This window comes from Neomonachus schauinslandi, chromosome 4, assembly GCF_002201575.2.
Source record: "Neomonachus schauinslandi chromosome 4, ASM220157v2, whole genome shotgun sequence".
Classification (NCBI taxonomy): Eukaryota; Metazoa; Chordata; class Mammalia; order Carnivora; family Phocidae; genus Neomonachus; species Neomonachus schauinslandi.
The window spans coordinates 23,290,660-23,314,068 of NC_058406.1; the positions used below are offsets into that span (position 1 = coordinate 23,290,660).

Sequence of the window (23,409 nt, forward strand, 5' to 3'; positions counted from 1 at the left end):
CCGCCGCCCGCGCCCCGCGCCCCGCGCCCCGCGCCCGGCGCCCCGTGCCGCCGCCATGGGGGCCTGCCTGGGGGCCTGCTCCGTGCTCAGCTGCGTGAGTCCTGACCCCCGCGCCCGCCCGCGCGCCGCCGGCTCCTTCTTCGGCCCCGCACTTTTGTCCGTCTTCTTCCTCCAAATAGTTTCTTCTTTTTCCTTTCTCCAAACTTGTCTTTCTGGGCCCGCACCCCGCCACCTCGCCCCTCGGGTCCCCTCGTCCCTCGGTCCCCCCACCCCCATTCCGGACCCGCGGGCGCCGGGGACAGCTGGTGTCCGGGGCTCGGGTTACCGCGGGGGAGGGGTTGGGGCGCGCCGGGGTGGCGGGGGGAGGGACGGGCCTTGGGCAGGCGCCCCTCTCAGGGACTGGGGAGACTGAGGCCCAGAGCCCGGGATGGGGGTGCGCGCTGCGGCCCCACCTCGCCCAACTTGGAGACGTCCTCGCCGTGCGCCTGTCGTCTCTCTCGGTTATTCTGACTCTTTGTGTGGCCCGCCTGGTCCCTGCCCCACTCTGCGGTGTGTCTTTTTCTGTCCCTCCGGCAATCCGTCAGTCAGTCTCCCTGCCCGCCTGCCTCAGTTTGCCCATTTGTATTTGTTTGACATCTGTTTCTGTCCGTTCGTTTATCCCACGGTCTTTGTCCGTCCGTGGCTTCTCCATCAGCCATTGTCTGTCTCACGGGTGTCTGTCCGTCTGTCCTACCGTCCAATCTGTCTCTCTGCATCCTTGTCTCTGACTCTTTCAGACTAGCTCACACTAAGTCCTGGGCACTTCCCCCAACGAACCCCAGACCCTTCCCCTCTAGGCCCCGGAGCCTGAAATGGGGGTGGGGAGGAAGCCCCCATCCGCCTTCCTAAGCCACCCTTGAGTGAGGTCGGTTTGGGTTGCCAACCGCCACCGGGCCCCGCTCTGGGTTGGAAGACCCAGGAACAGGAAGGTCGGAGTGTTGTGGGCGTAGGGCAGTACCTGGTCGCCTGGGCTCGGGGACCTCGGGGGCAGCCATACTCTGCTCTGGGGTTGCAGCCAGCAAAGGGGAGGAGCTTCAGCCCGACCCGGCTGGGAGGCCCCTTCTCCTTTCCCTTTTCCCAGCCCCCTCTCCTTTCCCTCTTCCCCTCATTAAATCCGAGGTTCATTCAGGCAGCTCCCTCCCCCTCTGCCCTACACAAAGAGAAGCAGAGAGGAAGAGGGGGGTCTGGTGGCTGCTGAATCTCAGGACTTGCTTTCCTTTGTCCCTGATTTGTGTGTGTGTGTTAGGATGGGGTGTGGGGTGGCGAGCTTAAGGATCTAGAGATTTACTTTACAACCATTTTCTGAGAATGGTATCTGCACAGAGAGGCTGTAGAGTGGGTCCCTGGACAGTTTCTTGTCCTCTCTGGGCCTCCATTTACCACCTGTGAAGTGTGTGTGTGCGTGTGTGGACACGCGCCCAGAGGAATCAAGAACTGGTCTCTGAGATCCCTTTCTGCCCCCTGCCCAGTGAATTCTAGGTTTGGGCTGGGTCTCTGGCCAAGAAGGGTTTGCTTCCTGGTAGGGGAGGGAGCGCTTCCTTGAAGTTGACCAGATTTCCATTTGGCCGGGCTGGCCTGGGAGTGGTCCGTGTTGAGAGGTGACCTGCCAATCCCCTGTGCCTCTGCCTCCCCAACTGCCTCCTTCATGGTTTGTTATTTGAGGAAAATCGAAAAGTGCCCCACCTACTTCCTGGCCACAGTGAGTGGCGCTATTGTTGTTATCTTCTTGGAAAGGTGGGTGGGGAATTCCTTCTGGAGTCCAAGCCGGCCGCTGAGTCATGGAATCTTACAAATGCTGAGACCAGAAGGCACCTGAAAGGCTTGCTCAAACCCTCAACAGACTGCCGCTCAGAGAGGTTAGCCGACTTCCCAGAGGCTGCACAGAGAACGGATGGGGGACTGGACAGTCAAGATTAAAATCTGATTCCTGGTCCAGGCTTCTGCCCACACCTTCCCTCCCTTCCCATCCCGGGTGTCTGAGGGACAGGGCTGGTCCACTTCCTGAGTATTTAATGTCGGCAGGGGACCTGTCCTTCCTTTTAGTGGCCTCCCCCTGGGTTTCTGACCTCTGACATTTACTGAGCTCCTACCACATGCCAGGCGCTGTGCTGAGCCCCTCACTGTGCTGTCTTGTTGGTTCTCCCTCGAGCCCTGTGACATGGTCATCCTGTTTCAGATAATGATACCAAGAGCAGCCCCCATCACTGCGTCCTCACTCAGGGCCCAGCGCTGTCCAGGGGTGGCACAAGCCAGCACTGCAGTGAGCACTCGCTGTGTGTCTTCTCATCCAATCCAACTAGGACCACAGTGAGGCAGTTAACATGATTTCCATTTCACAGGTGACAAAACTGGATCAGAGAGGGAAGGTGGTCTCCCCACAGCCACACAGTATTAAGTGGTGCAGTTGGGTCTTACTGGACACCGATAACAACCTATTTCAGGGGCGCCTGGGTGGCTCAGTGGATTAAGTGTCCGACTCTTGATCTCAACTCAGGTCTTCATCTCAGGGTTGTGAGTTCAAGCCCCACATTGGGCTCCATGCCCAGCGTGGAACCTACTTAAAAAAAAACAAACAGCAGACCAAAAACAACCTGATTCAATGGAGATTTGCTCCACAGGAGGAAAGTTCTAATAGGGGGTTCCTGGGCATCTTTGGGGGAACATTCTGGAGTCTGTGGATCCACGGAGAAGACCTCCAGCCATGACACATTTGCATCTGCCCATCATGCCTTTTGGTCGGCATTTGTATTGGACCGAGGGTGAGTCCTGGCTCAGAGGAGATAAGATGGGCCCACGATGGGATGGGAGTCACCAGGCCAGCCAGTACTTGGTGGGCTGGACGGTGAGCAAATATCTAGGGAAGCCTTGTCTAATATCTGCATGCCATTGAATCTAATTCTCTATCCTCTACATGCGAGGGAGCGTGAAAGGGTCGGAGGATGGGACTCAGATCCTGGCGTGGCCTCTCCCCCGGCCTCGTGACTTCGGGCAGTCCCTTTGTCCCTCTCTCTGGGGTGGAGGGAGTAAGGAAGTGGAGAGAGCAGTGGTGTCTGTCTCTCAGCACGTTGTGAGGATTGAGCGGGACTAAGAGGAGCATGCCGACATACTTAGCACGAAGCTGACCGGCAGCGGCCATTCTAAGCACCCCGGAGTGGGAAAGTGCTCAAGACCACATTTGAGAAGGTGGTGGAGCCGGGGACACTGGGACTGTCTGTAGAGCCTGGGCTCTGAGCCACTTCACTGTCCTGCCCAGGAGCCCATTTTATGGCTGAGGAAACGGAGTCCCACGGCGGGGAAAAGAGACCTGTCTAAGGTCATCCTACAAGTTGGTGGCAGCACCAAGACTAGGCCCTCTCTTCTTAGCGCTGCACGGGGATGTACGTGGGCCCTGAGTAGTCTGGGGGCTGACCTCTTATCTGCTGTGCTTCCTCTAGCCCCAGGGTGGCTCGGGCCATACTGGGGGCTGTTCACGAAGCCTACAAGGTGCACCCCATCCTTGCTGGGACCGGTTTTTTGTCTAATTGTGGCAAAATGTATGTCACATAAAAATTTACCATTATAGGGGCACCTGGCTGGCTCAGTCAATAGAGCCTGTGACTCTTGATCTCAGGGTTGTGAGTTCGAGCCCCACGTTGGGTGTAGAGATCACTTAAAAATCAAATCTTTAAAAAAATTTCCATTGTAACATTTTTTTTTAGTTTTCAAGGAGTTTGTAATTTATCTCATGATATATGATATATATATATCATATATAAAAATATATATATACATTTAAAACGGTTATCTATTTTTATGATATCAAAATGATATCATCCCAAATGAACAGTAGCGTCTGAAGGGGGAAATATTGTGGGTTGAAGCACACAAGAAAAACTCCAGGCTCTGTCTTCTTTCCCTTGGAGTCTGTTCCCCTAGCTCGCTCTCCCTCTTCCCAGAGGTACGGTGCATCTCCGCCTGCATCCGTCTTCCATCTGTGGCCAAAGCGGTCTTTCGGTAATGCACATCTGATGCTCTGCTTCTCCTGCGGGATACTTCTCACTGCCTTCAGGATAAAGTGCAGACTCCTTGGCGTGGCCTGCAGGGACTGTGGCCATCGCTTGCATCATCCCTCTGCCTCCTCTTGACAGCTGCCTCAAAGAGACAGTGTTTCTTGCAGCTTTGCCCGTGCTGTTCCCTTTGTAGGAACACCTTTCCCTTCGTCACCTGGCTGACTTCTTACTCTTCCTTGAAAACGGCCCCCTCCTTTTTCCTGATTGTGTTAACATCCACATAACAGAAAACTGACCATTTTAACCATTTTTAAAAATTTTTTAAGACTTTATTTATTTGTCAGAGAGAGAGAAGAGAGAGAGAGAGCATAAGCAGGGGGAGCTGCAGGCAGAGGGAGAGGGAGAAGCAGGCTCCCTGCTGAGCAGGGAGCCCGATGTGGGACGCGATCCCACGACCCTGGGAACATGACCTGAGCTGAAGGCAGACGCTTAACCGACTGAGCCACCCAGGTGTCCCATTTTAACCATTTTTAAGCGTGCGGTTCAGTGGTGTTAACTACATTCAAGTTGTGGGGCAACCATCCCTACCATCCATCTCCAGAGCTTTTTCATCCTCCCCAAATTGAAACTCCCTACCCATTCAATAATAACTCTCCACTCCCCTCTCCCCCAGCCCCTGGGAACCCCCAGTATACTTTCTGTCTCTGTGAGTTTGACTACTCTAGGTTCTCATATCAGTGGAATCGAATGGCATTTGTCCTTTGGTGTCGTTTATTTTATTTGCTACAATGTCCCCAAGGTTCATCTGTGTTGTAGCAGGTGTCAGAATGTCCTTCCTTTTTAAGGCTCAATAATATTCCCTTGTATGTATATCCCATATTGCGTTTAGTCATTCATCAGTCTATGGACACGCGGGCTGCTTCTACTTTTTGACTATTGTGAATAATGCTGTTATAAACATGGGTGTGCAGATATCTGTTTGAGTCCTTGCTTTTGACTAATACCCAGAAGTGGAGGGTCAGTTTATTTTATTTTTATTTTTTTTAAGATTTATTTTATTTAGGGGCGCCTGGGTGGCTCAGTTGGTTAAGCGACTGCCTTCGGCTCAGGTCATGATCCTGGAGTCCCAGGATCGAGTCCCGCATCGGGCTCCCTGCTAAGCAGGGAGTCTGCTTCTCCCTCTGACCCTCCCCCCTCTCATGTGCTCTCTCTCTCTCATTCTCGCTCTCTCACATAAATAAATAAATAAATAAATAAATAAATAAAAATCTTTAAAAAAAATATTTATTTGATTTATTTGAGAGAGAGAGAGCACATGCACACACCAGAGGGAGAGGGAGAAGCAGACTCCTCACTGAGCAGAGAGCCCGACACAGACCCAGGATCATGACCTGAGCCGAAGGCAGACGCTTAACCAACTGAGCCACCCAGGCTCCCTAGGTCAGTTTATTTTAAACAAATCATCTTGAAACTGTGGCCCCAACCCTAGCTGCCTCCCCGCCTGCCCGGTGCCCTAGGAATGGTCCTGAGAACCCACGTCCCTGGCTTTAGGGGCAACTAGGAGAGAGTGCGAATGACGGGACAGCCTGTTCCCACCATGCCAAACCGCACATGGTTCCAGAGCAGTCCAGCTTGCCTCAGGCGGTCGTGAGCTCCTGGTCTTTGGCAGTGTGTAAGCAGTGGAGGCTGCCTTCCGGGTGATTCTTCATTAGAGAGAGGCTGGACCAGTTGAATGCCAAGGAGCCATGCAACCTGAAAATCGTAAGACCCAGGGCTTTCTAAGATCTGACTCCCCATTCCAAGAACCTGGCTGCGTTTTGCTGCTCACACGCACCCAGTGGCTTGGGGCCTCTCTGTTGCTGCCGCTGGCCTGAGTGCATTTGGGGGCAGGGGTGTAATCCTAAACCAGGAGCGATGTTATGTCTGCCTTGGCTTTTCACCTTGCGCCATTAATGTTAGTCCGTGTTGCCCGGCAGCCTGGGGACTTTTTGCTTTCCTGCGCCTGTAACATTCCACGGAGTAAATGGACCACCACGGGCCCTGGCGCAGGACTTGTAGGTTATTTGCAGTCTCTTGAGATTCTAATAAGCTCATAAAACCTAAAGCTTTGTGCCTATTTTGGTTTTTGTTTTAATTTAAAATTTTTTCTCTTTTAGTAATAAAATCAGCTTTATCGAGGTAGAATTTATATTTAATTATACTTAGTTATGTGTACCCCTTTAAGTATTACCTACACATCTGCTGCATTCAGCGGAGATCCCTCATAGGGGAGGACCACGATGTATGGATGGGCATTTCGTTATTTTAAGCTTCCCCCTAGTACTTTCCGGGTGTGAGCAGCGCCACACTGAACTTGCGTGTGCGTGTGTGGGTGTGTGCACACGCGTCCGCCCTTACTCCTGTGAGCTGGTACTGCTGCAGGAAGAGATTCTTGTGGGAGCGATGCCCCGGGGGTCGAGAGACTGGGTCAGAACGCACGAGGGATTCCAAGGATGCGCCAGCAGCAGCTGGTGGTGGGGGCTGCTGTGTGTTTTTCTCTCCCTGACCACCTGGTCTCTCTGGCTATCGGTCCTTGGGAATCCTGAGGTTTCGCATGTCAGGAACACTGGGCTTTTGATCTCCAAGAATTAGGGTGAACTGAAAAGCCAGGCTCCCTGAGTGCAGTGGGGTGGCTTTTCTCATGTCTCAAATGTCTCCGATTGAAGTGGTAACGAGCCAGAGGCAGGCCCTGACTCGGGCCCTTTAGCACGGGGTTCCTGAGATCAGTGCTCGAGGGCCTCTGTGGGTTTTCTCTGGCAGCCGAGGGATTGTTTCCATCCCTGGGGTGTTTTGAAATTAAGCAAGACTGCCGTCAATGAGCTAGTGGGCCCCTGGTACAGGCGGACAGGAGCTCGAACCCCAGCTCCTCAGCTTACCAAGGCTCTGTGACCTTGGTCATGTCACCCCTCCAAGTCATTTTCCCTGTCTGTAAGTGGGAGGTACAGCACACTCCCTGCATAGGGAGTGTCATGTAGATAAGGGGCTTACCACGGTGCCTGGGGCCGAGCACCTTCCAAACGGACGCTCACTCTTACTCCTTGATTCTCAGCACTGCCGTCCACTTGCTGGGTGACTCTGGCACATTCTTAACTTCTCTGATCTCAGGTTCCTCGTCTGTAAAATGGGGCTAATAGCTAGTCTGTCTCATAGCCAGAATGTTCTTTATGGTTTATGAAATATGTTTCTGGCATTTGCTTATCCCTTTATCCCAAAAGGCAGCCAGGGGTAGGAGGCAGGGCTTGGGGTGAGGGCTGCAAGATGTAACCAGGAGTTGCTAGACCAGTTATGATTTGGACCATGGAAAGGAAATTCATTCTGCAGGCGTTTCATTTAGCAAACATGTTGTACTTGCTTTGTGGGTGAGAGAGATGGGTATCCAGGGGCGTTTCCACTCTTGGGAGGAAGGGAAGGGGAGACGGGAGGGCAGCTACACCTCAAGCAGAGTGTAGCTTGGGACCAGAGTGCACACCTTGGGACCAGCCCAGAAAGTCGGGTGCGAGGTCTCTGAGGAGGAAGGGGCCCTTTCAGCCTGCCCTCCACAGAGCCACTCTTTCAGTGTAAGCCTGTTCCTGTCCCTCCCAGCTTCAGACCCTCGCTGGGTGCCCTCTGCTCAGACGATCAACCCCAGGGCTCTGCACATGGCCACCAGGCTCCCCCCAGCCTGGCTGACCTCGTCACCCCCACTCACCACCTGCTCTCGAAGCTTTGGCCCCAAGGGCCTCTTTCTCTTTCTCTATCGGCCAGCTCCTGCCTGCCCCAGAGCTGCCTCCACCTCTGTTCCCTCTGTCTGGAACACTCTTTCTTCCCCCTGGTCGGGAGAGGGCCTCCTCATTCTTCAGCTCAGCTTAAATGTCACTTCATTAGGGAAGGGACCCTCCATCCCCGGGGGTAGGCCCCCATCAGTGACTCTCAGAGCAGCGACGACCACGACAGGTGGAATGATTGTTGAGTGTCTTTCTTGCAGGAGGGCAGAACTGGTATCTTTCTCGCTCTTGACTCTTAAATACCTGGGTGAAGAGCTGGGGCGGTCACAGGGGAGATAAACTGGTGACCAGATGTATCTCGATGTAGGCCCGGTACCCCGAGGGGTCAGTCGTCTTTTGGGATACCAGCTGTGAATAGAGTGGCATCCACCAGCCCCCACGTGATTTCAGCCAGCCCCAGGGAGGGCTGGTGCCAGCTTGGGCAGAGGGGCCAGGAGAGGGAGAGGGGGAGACGGCCACTGGTGTCCAGGACAGGGCCAGCCCCAGAGCAGGAAATCAAGCCACTCACAATTCTGCATTCCATTCATTCAGCAGATGTTTATCCCATGCTGGCTGTTTCTTGCGGTCTTAACATGGGTCTGAGACTATGCCAGACACTTTGCATTTGTTCAATCAGTAGTCACTGGGCTCCAACTGTGAGCCAAGCACCGTTCCGATTTGTGGGTCTACCACAGTGAACAAAACCCCCGGCCCTGGCGGAGCTTACATGCTGGAAGTGGCAAGCGGACAAACATGAGTAAAAGAGAAAGCCAGGCAGGGATCGCAAGTCCTATGGAGAAAAGCTAAACCAGGAGGTGGAAAAGGAAGCTGGAGCGCATTACAATTTAAAATTCCTGTGAAAGTAGGTACCATTATGATGATGGAAGAGGAAGCTGAGGTTCAGAGAGGTTGAGTGAGTTGTATAGGGCCACACAGCTTATCCGTGTTGGAGCTGGTGTTCTGGATCGATCTCTATCTATCTATCTATATATCTATCTATCTATCTATCTATCTATCTATCTATCTATCTATCATCTATCTATCTATCTATCATCTATCACCACTCTGCCTCCCCCTACGTAAGAAACCGCGTGACCCAACCTTTTCGAAGCTTGGTTTCCTCAGTGCCCTTTGGGGCTTGAACGTTCAATGGGATAATGTCTTAGGCCCAGGGAGGGCAGGCTTGGCAAAGATTTGGAGACACGGATGGGCAGGTGGTGGGTGCTCCTGCTCGGGTGGGGAAGGGGAGAGGAGGCAGGGAGTAAGGGTACCGTCCTGCCCTTCCCAGGTGTCCTGCCTCTGCGGCTCTGCCCCCTGCATCCTGTGCGGCTGCTGCCCCTCCAGCCCCAACTCCACCGTGACCCGCCTCAGCTTCACGGCCTTCCTCTTCCTGGGGGTGCTGGTGTCCATCATCATGCTGAGCCCCAGCGTGGAGAGTCAGCTCCACAAGGTGAGGGGTCCCGGGGCAGGCAGGCGAGTGGGGCAGCCCGCGGGACAGTTGCTCCAGGCCGGGGTCCCCCCGCCCCCCCCACGGCTTGAGGTCCCAGCTAATCGAGAAGGCGGGGCAGGAGTGTCCTGGGGCACCCACCATCCAGGGCTGGTGATGGGGGCCTTTCTTCATGTGGGGAGGAGAGTTTGAACCTCGCATGGGAATTCCTGTTTCTCATAAGCCGTGGGCTGCTTGGAGATTCTTACAAATCATCATTGCCACCCCTGGACACTGGCCCCCGGGGCAGGCTTTTCCCTCCTTAGTGCTCGAGCACTAAGGTTTGGGGTCCTCACTCTTCCCTTCATCCCAGCCTCTCAGAGCCTGGCCCAGACCCAGTGCCACATTTAGGCAAGTGGCTCTGACATTCGAGTGTGTGTGAAGGTATGAATGCCCTGGGGAGTGTGCCAGAAATGCAGATTCTCAGACCCCACCTCTGACTCTGGTTCTGTCTGAGAGGGGCCCTGGAATCTCACCTTCCCCCAGAGTCCCCGGGGGTTCTGGTGTAAGTTGTGGGTGGGGAGCACTCAGTCCTGCCTCCCTCAGTGCCATGCGGTCCTGAGGCTGCGGGGGCGACAGCAGGGAGACAAGCAGAGAGGAACGATCTGTCACTGGATCGTGTGTCCCCATCTGTCCTGGGGCCACTCACAGGACTTCAGCCCCAGGGCTGGGTGGGGGTGCTGATGGGAGGGGAAGGAGGGAGCCTTGGCAGAGTCGGCCCAGGGTTCTGGGGGTAGGGGGGCCTTCATGCTGCTTTGCCTCCCCACAGCTGCCATGGGTGTGTGAAGAGGGGGCCGGGACCCCCATCATCCTTCAGGGCCACATCGACTGTGGCTCCCTGCTCGGCCACCGTGCTGTCTACCGCATGTGCTTTGCGACGGCAGCCTTTTTCTTCCTCTTCACCCTGTTCATGATCTGCGTGCGCAGCAGCCGGGACCCCAGGGCTGCTGTCCAGAACGGGTGAGGGCCCCCCCCCGCCCCTGCAGCCGGGACGCGCACCGTGCTTTCTGCCCCCGGCCGGTCTCCAGCCATCTCCAGGCCCTGTCCCCAGACTGTGAGCCCCCGAAGCACAGAGATCAGCTCATTTAGTTCTTCCCACTTCTCAGATGAAGAAATGAAAGTCAGAAAGGGTGAGAACATGCCTAAGGCCACACAGCACTTTAGTGACACAGTTGGGACAAGAAACTGGGTGACCACGGTCACTCTGACTTAGTCCTTCCCTCTGTCCCTCAGGGATTTTTCTAGGGCCAGGACAGACTTTCTGTGCCCATCAGACCATCAGAAAGCCCCTCTTCACTTGCCCAGTACCCAGGACCTGCTCTTTGGGGGTAGAGGTTCTGGGGGCCGGGCCTGGTCCCCTCCCCCGACTCAGCTCGCTGGTCTGTTCTCCCCACTCCCAATAGATTTTGGTTCTTTAAGTTCCTGATCCTCGTGGGCATCACCGTGGGTGCATTCTATATCCCTGATGGCTCCTTCTCCAACGGTAGGTGGCCTTGGTGGGAAGGATGGGGGGCTACCAGGAGGGAGCTGGGGTCTCCAGAGGGAGGAGCACTGGTGGGGGTTGCTCTTTGCCTTGGCACACAGACCCCAGGCTGCTGGCTGGGTCCCCCCCGGGCCAGGAGACAGCACTCTGGTGCTTGGCCACATGGCCTTTGGGCAATATGGCGGTGGGGTGGGGGACAGGTGGGTGGAAGCTGCCTCACCCCTGCCCCATACCCTGCCACGCTGCCTCTCCGTACATGGCTAGGGGTTCCCTGAGGGCAGGGACTCTGCTTCTTCTCTGTGTCACCATTGCAGGGCACGGCACAAACGACTGTTGAATGAGTAAATGTGCATGTGAGGGAGACCGCGGGAGGGTGCCTGCCGCATTAATCCCGGGGAGCCTGGCACTCAGGCTGCTCCCCCACTGCCTTGCCCCCTCCCCCCATCTTCCCTCTCCCCTCTCCCCACGCAGTCTGGTTCTACTTCGGTGTCGTGGGCTCCTTCCTCTTCATCCTCATCCAGCTGGTGCTGCTCATCGACTTCGCTCACTCCTGGAACCAGCGGTGGCTGGGCAAGGCTGAGGAGTGTGACTCCCGGGCCTGGTATGCAGGTGAGCGATGTTGCCAGAGGCCCGTGCTTGCTCGCAACTGGGGCTTCCTGAGCACAGGGGGTCCCCGAAACTAGAGGAAAGCCTCAGGGCATCTGGAGCTGCCCCCTGCCCTAGGGCAGCAATTGAACCCTCCTGGGCAGATGGGGGGAAGGGGGTGTGTGTGGGCAGGGGCGGCTGGTTCTGGGGTGACTCCGGGGGAAGTCAGAGGGGAGCCGGACCAGAGAGACCTTGGTGGAGTCTAGTTCAGCGATTCCTGCAGGACGGGCCACGCACAGCCAGCCCAGACCAAACCAAATGACACTGGGTCCCTGAAGCCCCCGGGGCAGAGCAGGTTCTTGCTCAGCTCCCTTTCAGTTCTCCTGAGTTGACCGAGGAGAAAGGCTCACTTAGGTGCCGATTTGGTTTTCACGCCCCTGAAAAGTGGCTGGTCTCTCTGACGAGGGAGCAGGGCTTCAGCGGGTCCCTGTGCATCCAGTGGACTTTGTGAAAGACTCTTTTGTATTCACTGCCTTTCTTTCCATGGTTAACTTATTAATGGCAAGTGAGTCCTTTTAGGTCAGGATGGGGCAAAAGCTCTCACAAGAGTTGGCAAGCGACAGACATTCAGGAGACACTGATGTCATTCCTCCGACAAGGAAGCTGAGGCCCACCCAGGGGGCTGCCCGACAAGCCCCCCTTGAGGGGGGGTCCCTATGCCTCCTCACCCAGCCGCTTGCCACCCCTCCTTCGCAGGCCTCTTCTTCTTCACCCTCCTCTTCTACACACTGTCCATTGCGGCCGTGACACTGCTGTTCATCTACTACACCCAGCCCGGCACCTGCTATGAAGGCAAGGTCTTCATCAGCCTCAACCTCACTCTCTGCTTCTGTGTCTCCACTGTCGCCGTCCTGCCCAAGGTCCAGGTGAGACTGCTTGTCTCCGCCCGTCCTGACGCCGGGCCCCTTGGTGTGGGGGGACTTCTGGTAGGAGCCTCGGGGTCCTGGGGCAGGGCCGCCAGTCCCAGGGGCTTGGGCTAAGAATGTGGGCTCCCGAGTCAGCCTCCCTGGGTTAGAGTCATAGCTTTCATGGCTACTTGCTGGGTGTCTTTGGGAAAGTGCCTTACCCTCCCTGTGCTTCTCTCTTCTCACATGTAGAAATGAGGGTAATACCTACCCTTTGGAGATATTTGCAGGATTGAGACAGAGTTTGTGAACACAGAGAACAGGGCCTGGTCTATAGATAACCATCAGACATGAACTGTTGTTATCATCGTTGTCTTTATGGAAATTGGGAGACCATTAGGGAGGACCACTGAGTGACGACTCCCAGACCCCTCAATTAGTGGTGTTGGGAGGTGCAGTTGCACAGTTTCCAGTCTCAGACCGTCTGGGGGTAACGGGTGGGGCTCCCCGGGTCATCGTGTGCTCTTCAGAGCCCTGTGAGCCCAGCGGTGCCTCATGGTTGGGGATCTCAGCCCACCAGGGGTTTCACAGTTAGCTTGGGGAGCCTTAGAGGGTCTTTAGCGGAAAGGTGGGGAACCTCCCTTCTCGTCTGAGCCTCTATTTCCCAGTGAGAAAATTGAAGCCCAGAGAGGGTGATGCCTCTGTCCCAGCTCACACAGTAATCAGTATTCATTCAGCAAATACTTCCAGAGCGCCTACTGTATACCGGGCCTTCTTGGAGATGTTGGGGGTGCAGATGTGAGGAAGAGGGGAAGAGTAACAGCAGCTGCTAGTTGATGACAACTGTTCCATCATGTAGTCCAGGCACCGCCATCGTCCCCACTTTCCAGACCAGTAAAGGGAGGCTTAGAGGAGGAGAGAGACCGGCCTGAGGTCACACAGCTTGGGGGGGGGGCTGGGCTGGGGGCATGCTGGGGGCGGAGCTGGCAGACTGGCCCCAGAGCCTGTGCTCCTAATCAGAGTTTGGATTCTTATTTCCAAGCCTGTGTGTGGTGAGGATGGGGAAGAACAGCTGGTAGGAGACGAGGCCAAGGAAGATAATTTGGGATCATACGTGCTACGTGGGAAATAAAAGAGAGTGGGCAAAAGGTGGGTGGGCCAGCAGGGAGGGGAGCGGGGGCTGCTGCGGGGGTCAGGGTGTTGGGGCCTCATTGAGAACTTTGAGCTGAGGCCTGAATGCTAACGAGAGGCTGGCTGTGTGGAGATGTTGGGGAGGACCGTGTCAGGGAGAGGGCACAGCGAGTGCAAAGGCCCTGAGGTGGGAGAGAGTTTGGTGTGTTCTGTGGACAGAGAGGAGGCCAGCTTAGCTGAGTGCAGTCGGAGGGGAGGAGCTTGCTGGGGGGGTGGGCGGTTGGAGACGAAGGCAGGGCCAAACCAGGGAGGGCTTTAATTCAGAATGTGAAGGGATCCCACCCTGGGTGCGTTCTCAGCAGGGGAGCAACTGGGATAGTTTGTTAAGAGAAAGAATGAGGACTCCACCTTTGGGAGAGGTGGGTGGTGGGTGGTGGGTGGCTCGGGTGCTGTGTTCTCCCAAAGGGTGTGGTGTGGGATGGCTCTAGGGTGGTGGGGGTTCCTGAGGCCCCCCCAGTGGGGTGTGAGTGGGCTAGGTGCGGGTGGGGTGCCCCCCAGGTCTGACGGGGGTCTTCCTGATGGACTGCTCTTCCAGGATGCCCAGCCCAACTCGGGTCTGCTACAGGCCTCGGTCATCACGCTCTACACTATGTTTGTCACCTGGCTGGCCCTGTCCAGTGTCCCTGGTGAGTACAGGCCCGGGTTTGGGGAAGCCTGGGCTCATTCCTGTGTCAGCACGGCCTTCTGGCAGGCTGGGGACCCTCACAGGTGACAGGGACATTTCAGCTCAGCTTGTACCCCCTCTTAGTCCTTCAGGGAGCTAGGAGGGCCCTATCTGTTCCTGGAGCTCTTTCTCTGTCATTTGTCTGCTAAGTTCTGTCTGTTGCTGGGATTTGGATGCTCAGTTGTATGTCTGTCTGTCCATTTGGGTTGGCTCTCTGCCCTTCCTCAGGCCTGGCCTGCAAGGGCTGAGGGTGACTGCTCCCATGTCTAGACCAGAAATGCAACCCCCACCTGCTGACCCGCTTCAGCAATGAGACGATCCTGGCAGGCCCTGACGGCTACGAGACCCACTGGTGGGATGCACCGAGCATCGTGGGACTCATCATCTTTATCCTGTGCACCCTCTTCATCGGGTAGGGGGGGGGGCGTCTGGCTTCTGGGGAGGCATCATGACTGGGGGCCTGAAGGTGCGAGTGAGGGGAGGTTGTGGGAGCCCAGACACCAAGCGGGAAGGCGCCCTTAGCAAGCGCAGGTCCAGCCCTGTGCTGGTGCAAAACGGAGTCCCTCTGAGGGCACAGCGTGACTGGGCAGCAGGGGCATGGTTGGACGCTGCCTCCTGGCCCGGAGCCCCTTCTTGCACGTCGGGCTGGCACGTGCCCAGCTCAGTAGGGTGCAGGCATCTGTGGGGGCAGGGAAGAAGCCTGGACTGGGGCGGGCAGGCGTGGGCTCTGTCGCTCACCTGCTGTGTGGTCTCGGGGTAAGTGGCTTCACCTTTCTGAGCTTTCGTGATGGTGGAGGATGGTAGCCTCCAATGCCTGGGGTGGTGGGGACCCCACACTGTCACCTGGGAGAGGGCAGCTCCGACTGAAGATCACGTAACAGTTTTTTTTTAAAGGGGCCTCTTAGCAAGTGCTTCTCAGTGTGGACTCGAGCCAAACCGCCTGTGTTTGAACGTGGTAGCGCCACTTAGCGGCAGTGTGATCTTGGGCAGGTCGCTACACCTTTCTGTGCCTTGGTTTGCTTAGCTGTCAAATAAGGATAAAAATAGTATCTACTTCACAGGATCGTGGAGGGGTGTTGGATGAGTTAGTATGAATAAGCCTCTTAGAAAGGAACTTGGCGAGTAGGCAGCGCCAAATAAGTGTTTGCTTTAATTGCAAGTAACTGCGAACGTTTGCACAGCTGGGTGGCAGGGAGTGGCTGTTGTGTAAAGTCACCAGATGGTGATGCTGAGGGTGACCGCCGTGTACAGCAAGTCTGGCGGACTCGTGACTGACTCCGCAGGGCCCAGGATCGCTCCCAGTGCCGCTCTCCTTGGCTCCGCAGGGCGGCCCGGAGGAGGCTCTGCCAGGCTCCTCTGCCCTCCCCGACTCGTCCATCCCGGGCAGGGCCTGGTTTCTTCAGAGCCGCACACCTGTCTCTGAACATTCTGAGGCTGTTTCACATTTTGTTTTGACCTTTTTCAAAGCCTGGGCAGGTCACTCTTTGTTGCCTCACTTGATCCCTTTTTCAACCTGGAAAGGCCCAGATCACCTCCATGGTGCAGATACAGAGACGGGAGGTTTGGGAGGGGTAGCCACCTGTCTGAGGCCACGCACACAGCACCCAGGCTCAGAGCGGCACCTCGTCCTGCTCCCCAGATGCTCGCCCCCCCGGCCTGTGGTCACGGGGCAGAGCCTCTGAGAGCCCAGGGCCTGTCTGTTCTTAGTCCAGTGCTTTTCTTTCTTTTTTTTTTTTAAGTTTTATTTATTTGAGAGAGAGAGAGAGCAGAGGAGGGGCAGAGGGAGAGGGAGAGAGAGAATCTCAGGCGGGCGCCCTGTTGAGCACAGAGCCAGACACAGGGCTCAATCCTACGACCCTGAGATCATGACCCGAGTCTAAACCAAGAGTCGGACACCTAACCGACTGAGCCACCCAGGCACCCTCTTAGCACAGTTCTTAAAACCCAGGAAGCAAAGAAGCACAAGCAGCCACAAGGGCAGGGAGCCCTGAGGATGGGCGTCGTGCCTAGCTGTGTCACCAGGACCCGGGGTCCCAAACATTAGATATCAGCATGATGTTTGATGATGATTGGGGTCAGCAGAAGCTCAGCGGGTGACTTCTCAGCTTGATGGGGTGGGGCTGGGGTCCAGATCTCCTTCTGTGTCACTTTTTTCCCAAATGCGACTTGGATTTTCAAAATTGCCTATGTGTCTCACACTATTAAATACTGTTAAAAACATCAAGACCTCATTACAGAAATGACCAAAAAATCATTGCTGTTAGTATTTTTTTTTATAATAAACATGAAGAAAGGGGACGTCATTGGTAAAACTACTCACCTAACAGAAGGAAAACAAACTTAATGGCAAATGAGTATTCTTAATTATTAATATTATCAATGAATGCCATCCCTGGTATGGTCCTTTGAAGTACTAGGTACGCAGTCCATATTTACGGGATTGGCAGATGGACAACCTGAATAACAGCGCCTGTTTCTCTAGTTTATACTCTGTGCCAGGCACAGTGCTGGGGGCTTCACAGTATTAGTCCTCCTGGCAACTCCACAAGGGAGGTACTGTAACCCCCAATTTTACAGAGGCTCAGAGAGGTTCAGTGTCTTGCCTAAGGCCACATAGGAGGTGGAGGTGGAGTTCGGAGTCAAAGCGGTGAATGAGTGGGCCCAGAGCCTAACCACCAGGTCACCAGGCCCCGAGGTTCTGGAACCATGGTGCCCATCGTTATGACCAAAGCCGTGGCTCGTGAGGCCCCCTGGAGCTTCCTGCCCGCGTCCTCCCTCCCTCCCCTGCAGTCTGCGCTCCTCGGACCACCGGCAGGTGAACAGCCTGATGCAGACGGAGGAGTGTCCGTCCACACTGGAAGTCACGCAGCAGCGGCAGGTGGTGGAATGCCAGGGCCGGGCCTTTGACAACGAGCAGGACGCTGTCACCTACAGCTACTCTTTCTTCCACTTCTGCCTGGTGCTTGCGTCCCTGCACATAATGATGACGCTTACCAGCTGGTACAGGTGCGTGCAACCTGGCCGGGCATAGACCGGATCCGCTGTGCTGGGGTGTGGAGGCTGCCCATCTCCTCGCCCTTCCACCCCAGGTTTCTCCTGATGCCTGTTTCAGGCTTGGCCATAGAGGAGTCTGTCCAGGACCCCCCACAGAGCCTGCGCAGCCATGCGCCAGCTTCCGGGCCAGTGCCTTAGTCTGCCCAGTAGCCTGAGAAGTGGGGGTCACAGGAGGTGACGCTGGGCCTGTGCAGGGCAGATGCGCCTTACAGATCAGGAGTGGTGATTTGTGTTACGAGGTCAGAGTTAGGATTCATGGCTGGAGGGTTAGGATTTAGGGTATGGGGTTAGAATCAGTCACAGGGTCAAGAATAGGAGTCATGAGGTCAACGGGACTGGGGCCATATAAAGTCACAGATTTGGTTCTTTTGGTTAAAACTGGGGTTAGCAGGCCATAAAGCCAGGATTGAAGTTGCCAGGTCAAGGAACTAAGAACAGAGTAACAAGGTCAGGGGTCAGGACTGGTGTTAGAGGGTCAAGGGTCAGAATTAAGGTCAAAGATATCAGCTCAGTCCTAAGGTCAGGGATCAGGGATGGAGTTACAAGATTGAGGGTCAGAGTCAAGGTTGGAGGTCAAGACTAAGGTTGGGAGCTCCAGGGTCCCAAAGGCAGGGACCAGGAGTCAGGTTATAATATTAGTCTAGGACTGGGGTCAGTGTTGAAATTGAGGTCAGGGTCAGATCTGTGGTATTAGTCAAAAACTACATCTAGGGTCAAAGACAGAGCCAAGGCCAAGTGTCAAAAATATCAGAGATGGGCGGCTAGAGTTACAGAGTGAGAGCCAGAGTCGAAGTCAGGGGTCACAACTGGGTGGTAAGGGCAGGACCAGAACTGAGGTCACTGGGATGACGTTGTGTTCCAGACCCGGCGAGACCCGGAAGATGATCAGCACTTGGACCGCCGTGTGGGTGAAGATCTGCGCCAGCTGGGCGGGGCTGCTCCTTTACCTGTGGACCCTGGTGGCCCCGCTCCTCCTGCCAAACCGCGACTTCAGCTGAGGCAGCCCCCTGCAGCCTGCCCACCTGGTGCCTCGGGGCTCAGTGAGTCAGCCTGCTGAGCCCCTACCCCTACCCACCTCCAGGACTTGCCCCTGAGCTGGGCCCCCTGTTCTTAGTGCCTTTAGGGAGGGGGAGCCTCAGGCCCAAGCCTGAGCCCTACCTTCCCGCTCCCTCCAGACCACAGAGCTGCCTCTTCCTTACCCTTGGCCCCCATCCCCTGCACTCACCCTCTTGGGAAAGAAGGGCCCCTTATTCTTAGGCTCCCCGGGAGAGGGACCTGAAAGAGAGAAGCACTCAGAGCCACTCAGAGAGTGGGAGCACTCCCCAAGATGGGGTGCCCAGCACTGAGGCCTGGGTAGTGCCGACCACGTCCCCCAGGGCATGCCACCTCCTTCCTGGACTCCGTGCCTTACTGAGTCTCCGTGACTTTGCGCAATAAACCAGCCAGTGTATGTACCTGCCCATGTTCTGTGCCCCCCACCCTGGGCGCGGCCCCCATGCTGTCTGGGGCCAGTGTGGGGGCGGAAACAAGGTCAGGGCGGAGGAGGCCAGATGAGGGACCTGGGCTCTGTTCTGTAGGGCATGGAGAGCCTTGGAGCAGAGGCAGGGGAGGCTCTAGGGGAAGGAGGGGCTTTGGATAAAGGCAGTCTGGGGGCCAGGAAGGGCACTGAAGCAGTGTCCACACAAGGGACGGTGAGGCCAGAGTCAGGGTGGAGAGGAGAGTTTGTGCGGGGTGGCTGAGGGGGCCATCTCCTCCTTCCCGCCGTAGCCATAGTCCTTGTCACATGCAGAGAAGAATCTGACCCATCCCCAGACTCAGGGCATGGTGGGGAAGAGCACACGCTTGAGTCAGCCGAGCGGGCCTGGATCTGGTGAATCTTGGAAGCCGTGGGGCTTGTGTGGGGCTCCAGGCAAGTCCTTCCCCTCTGGCCCTGGCTGCTCATCCAACAGCCAGGGGACGCCCCCCGCCACTCCCAAGCTGTTGTGAGGCATGGATGAAGCAGCTGATGTGAAGTGCGCGGCAGGTGCTCGATACACACCATCGGTTCCCATCTCCGAAGGTGCACGCTGATGCGGCGGCGACAATGGGCTCTTGGCTGTGGTCCTGACAGGATGGCTGCCCACAGGCCATGTACCACCTCCATCGTGGGTGTGACAAATAGATAGGACGTGACTGGGTTTGCTGGGTGCTGGGGCTGCAGTGGCCAGGGATATGGGCTGCTTCCAGGGCGCTCGTGGGTCACGAGGGTTGTGGGGGTGCCCAGGCTGCACTGAGGGGTTGCCTGCCACGGGACGGGCATCAGGACGGACATCCTGCAGGATGAGTGGGAGCCATCCAGCTCCAGAGGAATGAAAATGCTCAAGGCAGAGGGGACAGCATGCGAACAAGAGAGAGAGTGGGGCGTTCCCGGACAGTGAGGAGTGCAGGGTGGCTGGGGTGCAGAGCGTGTGGGTCAGGAGTTGCTGCGATCTGGGAGAGCTGGGCTGGACCCAAATCACACAGGCCCTTGATGGCCATTGCGAAGAGACCAGATGTTATCCTCAGTGTAGAGGGGAGCCATGGAGGGTTTTGGAGCCAGGTGGAAGCAGTGAAGGTGTGAGATAATCATGGGGAACTTCTGGAAGGCTTCAAGCAGAACAGTGACAGGGTCAGGGTGTTATTTTACAAGTATTTCCCTGGATGAAATGGAGGGTTGGTAGCTGGGACAGGTGCCGGGCCTGGGAATGAAGGGAGGGGGCGGGGTGTGGACTGGGGCAGGGGCAGAAGACAGCGTCTCTCAAACCTGGGACAGATCCTGGGGAAGCTCTTGGCCCTGGGTGCCTTTCAGCCCAAGAAAACCCCCTTCATGGAGCAGCCCGAACTCCCCCAGCCACTGCCCCCCAAGATTTTATTTCTTTCCTCCTTTCACCTTTGGGAGAAAAAGCCCACTCCATGCTCCTGATAACCTTTTTTTAAATGAATTTGTAGAAGTGGACCATTTTGTCCTGCTTTTGTATCACCTTGTTCTACAGTTTTCAGATTATTCATTCAACAAACACGCACTGAGCATGAGTTCTGGGGCAGGGTCTGAGCAGAGGAGGCAGAGGCCAGGCCGAAGAGTCTGAATGCCTGGTGAAGGAGTTTCAGGTCCCAACTTGGAGGTCACCACCTCTGAGAAGCCACCAGGGTTTCTCCCAGACAGGGCGAAGGGCCTCCCCGATGTTATTTCCCCAGTCCCCGTTCTGCCCTCCAGGAAGGCGGTGGTCTCACTCCCCTGGTGGGCCGTGTGGTGGAGGTGGGGGCGGATGTCAGGGCTGACTGCTGCCCACCCAGGGGTCTGGCTGCTGGATGCCCCTTGGCTCCTGCTGCCCAGCACCATGGCTTCCACACGTCCTCCCTCCCTTCCTCCTTCCCTCCCTTTCTCTCCTGCCCTCCATCCTCCACCTGCCACCCCCCACCTCCTTTCTGAGCTCCCATCTCTTTTTCTTCATACCCTCTCCTCTGTTGCCTCTCTCCCCTCTCGCTCTCCTTTGTCACCTCCTGTCCCTCGTGGGTCTGTGGGACAGGCCCATAGGACGCCGCCCTTTTTGTGGGCCAGCCCCTGACAGGCGGGACTGTGCCTGGGAAGGGCGCAACTCTGGACCCGGCTGTAGAAGGGCTCTGTGGGCAGAGCGAGTGTGAAGCCCACAGATGGGTGTGGGGACTGGAAAGCTCTCTGGCTCAGCTCCGGTTCTGTCTGCCCCCCGCCACGTGACCTTAGGCAACTCGGGCCTGTCTCTGAGCCTCCACGGCAGCTTCCGTAAAATGGCAACAGGGGCGGTTTTGTAAACCATAAAGCCTGGTGCTTGGCTGGGCTGGACAGTGTGGTTAACCAGCAGACGTTCCTAATCCCCTTCTCCCTTTGCCGCCACCATCACGGTGAGAAAAGTCAGTGGGTCCCTTTGCAGCTTCCCTGAGAGCAGTGGGTACCTCACAACATGCCGGCTAATGACATCCGAGCGGGGAAGGCTAAGGAGCAATTCCTGGAAAGTTGCTGCTTTTCTTCTACAAGGGGCTGCTCATTCTCCCCTTTTCCTATCTTAACACGAATGAGATGCCTGGGGCTACAGCAGCTATCTTGGGACAGTGAGGCAACAAGCCTGGGATGAGAAACCAACAAGGTGAGGACATAGTACAGAGAATTGAAAGGGCTCTGGGTCCTTGATGCGCCCTGCTGTGCCTGTCCTGTCCCCGCGCTTCTGTTATGTGAGGAAAACAAATGCCAATGTGTTTCAGCCCCTGGTAGTTGGGTATTAAGCTCCTTGCAGCTGACTGTATTTCTCATATGGCATGCGAGACGATCATTAATTTCAGTGATAATAAAAATAAAAAACAAGAGAAATTCATCTCTGTGACTCAGGACTATTGGGTGGCAAGAGTGTAGCACACATACTAAGTATGTATATTTATAAATAAATGTATACTATACGTATTTATGTAACATACATGTATCATACATACTACATGTAGCAGGAGAAACTGTGACAAGATAGTTTTTTGAGATCGTAATTTTTCTCTCCTCTAGGAAACACACAGGAGAAGAAAGTTCTAGATCTCCCTGCCTTGGGGGAGGTTTGAGGAAGTGTGGGAAACAGGAGAGGGAGGTTACTTGCAAAATTACACTTCCCCTGCTAGCTTTGGTAACCAAAAGCCCAGTCTGTTGAGAAGCTTCTGGGCAGTGGGGGTGGGGCAGTGATGGGGCAGCTGAGGTGCCTCCTGGAGGGAGGGGAGAGAGGAAGAGCCCCTGCAGGAATGTGATGAGAGATGGGGCCATTTCTCCGAGACCCTAAAGAAGTTCTCTGTGATGGAAGAGGAGGCAGAAGGTTGTGGATTCCCTGAGCAAGGGTGGGCACGCCAGTTCCTGCTGAGCTTGGGGAGCTGGGCAGAGCCTGGAGTTGCTGCTCACGCCTGGGGAGGCGGGTGTTTGGGTGAGTGGAAGTCCACTCTCCACCTGGCAACAGGTCTCTCTCACTCTGCCCACTGTCTCATGGCTATAAGTGGCCCCAGGACTTTTGCACTATCTGGGAGCGGACCCTGAGTGTGCCGGGGAGGACGGTGAAGAAGGGCTGAGGTAGAATTTCCCACCAACCTGGCGGGATGGGGCTTTGGAAAGAAAGAAAGATGATATAAAACAAATGAACAGGGGCGCCTGGGTGGCTCAGTCATTGAGGGTCTGCCCTCGGCTCAGGTCATGATCCCGGGGTCCTGGGATCGAGCCCCGCATCGGGCTCCCTGCTCAGCGGGAATCCTGCTTCTCCCTCTCCCACTCCCCCTGCTTGTGTTCCCTCTCTAGCTGTGTTTCTCTCTGTCAAATAAATAAATAAAATCTTAAAAAAAAAATGAACAGAAGCTGTTTCTTGCACACATGTGAACTGAGCTTTGTACCCACTTCAAGATCATTTTAGCTACAAGGTATGTTCGTGGCAAACAGTACAAGAGTGTGAAAAGCATTCATCTGCTTCACTTTTTCAAGCAGCAGCGGAGGATCCTACTGAATGAATATTCTATCAGTTACTCCTCAGTCGGGCATTTACGTTGTTTTTTAGTGGTTTTCTCTTTTCTGTTCCGTTTTATTTCGTCTTTGCTGCCGTCGGCCACTGTGTTTATTCTGGCAGCTTTGCTGGCTTGCAGGAAGCGTGCAGACTCCAGAGCCAAGACCCTTTAGGTTCTTACCTTGGCTTTGGCCCTAGCTGCTGTGGCCTCTCTGGGTCTCAGTTTCCCCATCTGCAGAGCGGGGCTTATAGTAGCCCCCACCCCGTGGGATGTTGCCATGGTCAGGGAAGGCATGTCTCTAAAGGGCCTGGCACCATTCTGGGCCCAGAGTGGGAGCCACAGGGACCATGGCTCCTTCCTTTCCCTGGCTGTCAGTCCTCAGGAACTGAGACAAGAGGCTAGGCCAACAGATGAGGTCGCCTTAGCCTTCCCTCTGTCTACAGGGACACCAGCCCTATGCCCTGCTCGAGGTGGGTGTGAAGATGGTGGCAGGAGGTAGAGAGGAAAACCGTTAACAGGAGCCAAAGTGTGTTGAGTGGTTGGTTCCTGTGTATCCAGCCTGGAGAAAGGAGCTTTGATCCCTAAGCAAGCCTGTTAGTGCACAGAGCAAGAAATCTGTTAGGGAGGAGGAAGATGGGGGCCCTGACACCCCAGTCTCCCCTACCCCCTAGTCTAAATCAGCCTCCCCATTTCCCTTAGTGCATTCTGTTTCTCTGCATA

General features: G+C 55.6%; 1 protein-coding gene across 4 annotated transcripts; it reads left to right on the forward strand.

Moving 5' to 3' along the window:
• The first annotated feature begins 6 nt into the window (after nucleotides 1–6).
• SERINC2 (serine incorporator 2) lies at nucleotides 7–18,735 on the forward strand. Of its 4 annotated transcripts, none has more exons than XM_044913939.1 (10): nucleotides 7–94; nucleotides 9,099–9,260; nucleotides 10,066–10,256; nucleotides 10,700–10,779; nucleotides 11,251–11,388; nucleotides 12,121–12,290; nucleotides 13,996–14,086; nucleotides 14,395–14,536; nucleotides 16,915–17,130; nucleotides 18,041–18,735. In XM_044913939.1, exons 1-10 carry the CDS (start codon nucleotides 56–58, stop codon nucleotides 18,174–18,176), a joined length of 1,365 nt encoding a protein of 454 aa, XP_044769874.1. In that variant the 5' UTR covers nucleotides 7–55; the 3' UTR covers nucleotides 18,177–18,735. The 4 variants fall into 4 exon arrangements, with proteins under 4 accessions (XP_044769874.1, XP_044769875.1, XP_021539313.1 ...); XM_021683638.1 differs by lacking the exon at nucleotides 7–94 and adding an exon at nucleotides 2,757–2,798; XM_021683637.1 differs by lacking the exon at nucleotides 7–94 and adding an exon at nucleotides 5,710–5,789.
• The last annotated feature ends 4,674 nt before the right edge of the window (nucleotides 18,736–23,409 follow it).

What these genes read in the sequence shown, in the direction of transcription:
- SERINC2 (XM_044913939.1), top strand. Translation starts at nt 56, where the DNA reads ATGGGGGCCTGCCTGGGGGCCTGCTCCGTGCTCAGCTGC. An exon ending in TGGAGAGTCAGCTCCACAAG is followed by an intron (nt 9,261 to 10,065) that starts GTGAGGGGTCCC and finishes GCCTCCCCACAG; the next exon opens with CTGCCATGGGTGTGTGAAGA. An exon ending in CTGTGCACCCTCTTCATCGG is followed by an intron (nt 14,537 to 16,914) that starts GTAGGGGGGGGG and finishes CCTCCCCTGCAG; the next exon opens with TCTGCGCTCCTCGGACCACC.